The 6,000-nt window shown below is 33.6% G+C and overlaps 1 protein-coding gene across 1 annotated transcript; it reads right to left on the reverse strand.

Moving 5' to 3' along the window:
• Positions 1-369: 369 nt before the first annotated feature.
• On the reverse strand, positions 370-3,378 carry LOC110453638 (cilia- and flagella-associated protein 20). Its single transcript, XM_021502676.1, has 5 exons — positions 3,154-3,378; positions 2,372-2,451; positions 1,844-1,955; positions 1,412-1,600; positions 370-1,230 (listed from the first exon to the last, which is right to left on the reverse strand). The coding sequence occupies exons 1-5, from the start codon at positions 3,235-3,237 to the stop codon at positions 1,114-1,116; spliced, it is 582 nt and encodes a 193-aa protein (XP_021358351.1). The 5' UTR covers positions 3,238-3,378; the 3' UTR covers positions 370-1,113.
• Between the last annotated feature and the right edge of the window lie 2,622 nt (positions 3,379-6,000).

A 6,000-nucleotide genomic window follows, 5' to 3' on the forward strand; every position in this document is an offset into this window, starting at 1 on the left:
GTACTTGTATTTTTTACAGCGAAAATTTATTTTAACCTTCCAAGTAATTCTTTGCATTTAGATTTTTCTGCATCCCTCTCATTTGAGGTCATATAACAGATTTGAAAACAGGTTATAGTTTTGGATTTTACAGCACAAGCACTTGCAACCAATAAACTATATCAAGACTATTTAGTTTTTGAAATCTGATGCTTAACTGAAAACCTATTCGCCTTACATCACTTATTTTGCATTTTTTTTCACATTTTTTTTCGTTTCACAAAAATGATTTATCTGTAGGAAGAAAAAGACCCAAATATTTAGGAAAGGTGCTCGAAACTGTAAAAGCCAAACCGAGCCTGTCATTGAAAAACAACAAATATAAATTAGTATTTGGCATGTATGTACATCAATATACAATTTATTTACTATGGAAGTATTTACAAATTGATCATTATGTGTGTAGTAACATTTGGAATATTACCATGACTGAACTGTAATGAGATTTTTCTGTGATGAAAAGTTGGGACATACGTTAAACAAGTAATTTAGTATATATTGCAACATATCCCCAACTTGACTGAATACAAGACACCTAGAAAAATTCCTAGTTATCTTTATTCCAACAATTATCAAAATTCTTCTGGCAGAAGTCCACTTTTTCAGAATTCAGCATTAAGGTTTGCCATTCCCCGATTAACTAAAGTCATTTGCCAAAAGCATTCCTGAGATTGTGTTTTCATCTTGTGGAGAAAAGGCTTATTAAATTTAAATGTTTAGTGGCTGGTCAGTGTCTTCAGTGGCACTCATCAACGGGCAGGTACATGGAAATTGTTGTAAAATGAACACTTTAGCAATGGCCATGGCATTTGTATTTGGTCAGAGTTAACAGGACAGCACTATGTTCTGGTAGCATCTTCCCATCCTTTTCCATACTCAATATCTTTGACTGTAACACTGCAGGAATTACAAGTGCTCAATGACATTTGACTTGAGCCATTCCTGGTGATCCTACTGCCCGACAAATTTCCTCTTCTAATTTCTTTTCACATTGTTCTTCTTCTTGAGTAGCATTTTTGAAATTTGTTGCATATATATATATATACATTGTCAATGTTTAATGTCAGAATGATGTTATTTCGCTCCCTTAGATTGTACAGGTAAGTATAGTTTGAATTCTGCTGGTAATTCATCTTCTGAATAAAGTCTGTCTGAGAAGTACACACGACGGATTCTGCAGTTTGCATGAATCTGAAAATACAAGAAAGAAAGCAATAATTAGTGGTCATGTGTAATATTTCTAACATTTGTATAATTGTCCTCCATAAACTTAAAATACTTAAGGTGTTTATGTACCCAGTTATCAGTCATTTATGCTTCAGATTTATCACATTATTTTTAAGCGACAAATATCTCAGTGTTAATAACTCACCTGAACCCTAAGTGTTTCAATGTAATTTGTTCCATAAGCTCTTCGTGTGAAATCTGACAAGTTGAACTGAATCTGATTCCACCCATCATCCAATCTCATTGGCATGGTACAGATGAAGGGCTTCACTCTCGTCGTGCTCTGGTAGTTACTTGCTCTAAACCGCCTCCGTACATTTTTGTCATCTAGAACCTGAAATTATAAAAGAAACCTCATTTTGAATTTGTACAGATTATATGATTAAACCATAAGAAACAAAATAAAATAAAAATCACATATTTCATATATGTTTATTTTCATGAAATTTATTTTTGTCAGCTCAAGATGTTATGCAGTTCAAATTCTTTGAAATATATTTAAGCAGAATCTCAACCAAACTTTGCTGAACTTCAACACCTTGATTTATTTAGCATTATGCTTGCAATTATAACGCACCTGTACTTCAAATGTGAAATATTTCTTGAGATTTTTGATGATCATGACCAAGAATGGGAGTTTGATACCCAGTGTTTTCTTTGGATCTGCTGGACATGTGATGTATGTTGTGCTGTAAAAGATGAAAAAAAAGTAATGAATATCACTAAATCCAGCAGCAATATCAACAATGAACAATTTGTACATTACAGAAATAAAAATAACCCATTTTTTTTATCAAACAAGATTCCTACTATCAAGTTAAAAAAGTCAGTTAGTTTTGAGAGAAAACAAATGGGTTACAACAATGTAGTAGTAAAAGCAGCTTTCAAAATATTGTCAATTGTACTTTAATTTTAAATTGGTCAAATTATTTTAGAAATCAAAAATATTAATAAAACAAGTTAAAAACGATAACTTACTGCAACGAAGTGTTGTCTAAATTTAAATCGAGTAAATGACATAATTTTCTAACATCTTACACTAGTACAGGGGAGATCACTCGTCAGCGTTAACATTTCAATATTTACACAAAGAAGAAAAACTCACCTAACATTTGTACCAACAATTTCTAGAACTAGAGACTGGATGTCGTTGTCTGTGATACGTTTTATGTGACCATTTCGCACCTGAAATCAAGAAATATACAATTTTAAGCACAATGGTTTACTTAGTCGAAAACCTGCGGAACAAAAAATTGCAAATGGCGGATCACATCTTAGCAACGGTAACATTACGTACACTCCATCAGTTAAATGGTACAGAACTTGAAATTTAACGCGATTTTCATAATGACAACTTACAAAATGTTTTGATGTTTGCCAGATAATGCACAAACAGATATATTTTCGACTAAAAATATACAGCTGCTGATGTAGCACACACGTGTGTACAGTAAACATGCCGGAAAGAATGAGAGGATTTATCATCATAATTTAATCTTTGTTTACAATTATATATTTTCCTATCATCCAAAGCAATTATTTATACGTGTAATACAATTTATTAGTGATGAAACTTGAAATGTTGTACATGAAACCATACACATTGATATAATAATGGCAATATACACAAGAAAAACATTGTGACTGTCACTTCCGTTTTAGTCATCTCGCATCTTTTTCAATAAAACATCAGTTGAAATGCCATTTTACAACAAATACTATGTTACTAAACATGTTAGCTACATTGAGGTTCAATATCAACAGTTAATTTTAAACATTAAGTAACTAAATATAAACTAAGAAGCACCCGATGCACTTGTTGCCAACCATGTCACTATGGCGATCGACTGATAACTGTCTTCCTACACATAGATAATGTTCTCTTACCTTTTTGTCCCAAATCTGTAAGGGTTTACTTCCAATACTGTATAGTATTGATAAGAACCCACTCTGAAATGTGTTCTTGAACATTTTTAAAAAGTGAAATTAACACTAAGATATATCAAAACAGTACTTCTGGACCGCCGACTATCATAGGTCCTGCTCCCTCGATGTTCAGGTTGTCAAGTGAAGGATAGACTGTGTGTAGCTAGACTTAGCAAGTTGTCAGGGACGGTAAGAAGGCCGCGCATGGATATAGTTGCTACGCTAGTATCCAAGGCACTACACGGCTTTTTGTGACCAAACTCAATCAAAACATTAATAATGGTAGGAAATTTACATATTATTTAGATAAATATCTATTATACTATATCTATTTTCGATTTTAATAATGATTATAGCAAATAACTCCAGCACTACATAAAAGCACTAATATCCGGTAATGGCTGTAATTTGACCTTCCGGTCAAACACTACTATACTATATTAGGAATTTGGGAGAACTTGACAGTCTGTACTTCACCGTTAGGGACAGCACGTCGTGCTCGGCTTATATACATTTTGTTTTCATTAGTTCTCAATAACCATGTACGAGTTATCTTGCTTATGTTCTCTATGTTTAATATAATCACAAATTATAACAAACATGTACATTTTTTAAACTACTGTATAGTACAGTATCGGAGGATACAGAAAACATTTGTATACCCGCCTACTGTAGTGTCAGATTTTATCTAAAAGTCGTTATTAGGAAGCTTAGAATAATTTTGGTATGAACCATAATAAGGTTCAACAGTTATGTGATTATTTTAGTGTGAAATATAATCTTTAGCTACCAAAGAAAAATAAAATAGCTCACAAGCGAAACATTTTATTATTTGCTTAATTTCAATTCTGTTTTTTGATTGGTTTTCTGTTACTCTGTCGTTTAATTATGACATATTTTTCATTGAAACATCGTTGGTTGAATTTTGTGTGTTTGTTATATGTACATTGATTGGTATATAATAAAAAGGTTAAAAGCAAAATGTATGTTTCCGGTTTCCCTACCGACCCTAGATTTTTGTGCCTAATTAGTGACCTATTTTTGTATTGGCATTTAGTGATAAGCACTATAAAAGTCAGAAATCCTGTTTATTTTTTCTTATTCTGTTATTCTGGGAGCCTAGCTTCAGAATGGCAATTTCCGTTACCTCGTGTTGCCTCCTTAAAACAATCAAATTACCCGTCGTAACTCCAGAAAATGATCTTCCATTGCATTTTTAATAACAAGAATTGTCACAATTTTATAATTTATTTGATCCTATTATTTCTTCTCAATAACAATTATGTTATGTCAATGATGAAAACAAAGTTCGACCTTCAATACAGTCCGATCCCGATACCCACAAAGTCCATATAAAACGACACATCCTGTTACAAACATTTACTGGCTACCGTTTTAACTCTCTTTTACTACGGGCGTGAAGAAAAGTAAGACAGCTAAAATAAAAAGTTTGAGTAGTAAGTTGTACATTTATACAAGAAAACAATTGATATCAAAGCGGTTATTGTCCTTCTCATGTAAAACCGCAAATAAACTTGCATAAATTTACATAATAATGTTGTTATGATAACTGATATCGACTCCTATAAACACCATGGAATAGGTGATATCACTAAATAGTTATAGTGATATCACAAAATAAACCGGTCAGTGTTATCACTATGGCAGATGACCCAATACCTTTTCACGGGAGAATCGAGCCCCGGCCAATTTTGGCCAAGACGTGCACTGTGGCAATAATCAATGTAAAGTACTTGTTAAGAAACAGCGGATCTAAGTAATTCTTTCTTATTCCTATGGAATACTTCCAATACTTTTCTTTAAAATAGAGCTGTTATTACTAAAATGTCGTCTTTCTTGGGTTAAATAGAGAACGGTTAGCTTTTTTTATTATATATGGAAATGTACACTTACCCTGGATTACATACCTGAATGTCGGTCTTGTATTGAACATAGAGCTGTTATTAGCAAATGTCGTCTTTCTTGGGTTGAACAGAGAACGGTTAGCTTTTTATAGATATAACTGCTAACATCCTATACAGACAACAGGGACTGAGAATTTGTTACAGCTATATTTGGACCCAAATTAAGGTGTTCATGGAAAATTTTAATGTTTAAGGGGTTTAGATCGACTTTCGGTAAAAATAACAACCCCAATTAATCATTGGGAGTGCCATTTAGGTCCCTATATATGATCATTGGGGGTGTCATTTTTACCGAAAGTCGATCTAAACCCCTAAAACTTGTAATACTGATCTGAACACTTGAGTTTAGGTCCAAATATAACTGTATCAAATTCTCAGGGTCCTGCGATACAGACCTGAACATCTGTCGTGGATTGAACAACGACCAGTAAGTGTATATCTTTGGTCGGACAGAAAATTTGGGTACAACCTAATCTTTGGCGGAATTTACACAACCTCCAGGGATTTCAGTTGACCATTGACATGTATTAACTTCAGAAATCAAATAATATTTTCTTTGAAATTTAAAGGGCCACCTTGAAATTGATAAATGTCAATGGTCAACATAAAACACACATAAAAAGGCCTGTCATTTCCATCCGAAGAGCCACTGCTCATACATACAATGGTATACTGAATGCCCCGAAATGCCCTCCTTTGTCTATTTTCGAGCATCAGAATGCCCGTCTGTCCTTGAAACTACTTGTACTCGCAAATATCTGTCCGTCCGTCTTTGGTGACTTGGAATGCTACCTTACTGAAACATATGCTGAGGGCACAGGTAGCCGTACTCACCCGACGTGAACCTTTAGGGGCACTGCCCATAAACTCGTGTCTATCCTTG

This window comes from Mizuhopecten yessoensis, unplaced genomic scaffold (genome assembly GCF_002113885.1).
Source record: "Mizuhopecten yessoensis strain PY_sf001 unplaced genomic scaffold, ASM211388v2 scaffold7473, whole genome shotgun sequence".
NCBI classification, from domain to species: Eukaryota; Metazoa; Mollusca; class Bivalvia; order Pectinida; family Pectinidae; genus Mizuhopecten; species Mizuhopecten yessoensis.

Bases quoted from the DNA above. Each gene is read 5' to 3' on its own strand.
- LOC110453638 (XM_021502676.1), bottom strand. From the start codon at position 3,237: ATGTTCAAGAACACATTTCAGAGTGGGTTCTTATCAATACTATACAGT. The intron at 2,452-3,153 runs GTAAGAGAACAT...TCTTGATTTCAG, and splicing joins TACAGATTTGGGACAAAAAG to GTGCGAAATGGTCACATAAA. The intron at 1,956-2,371 runs GTGAGTTTTTCT...CATCTTTTACAG, and splicing joins ATTGTTGGTACAAATGTTAG to CACAACATACATCACATGTC.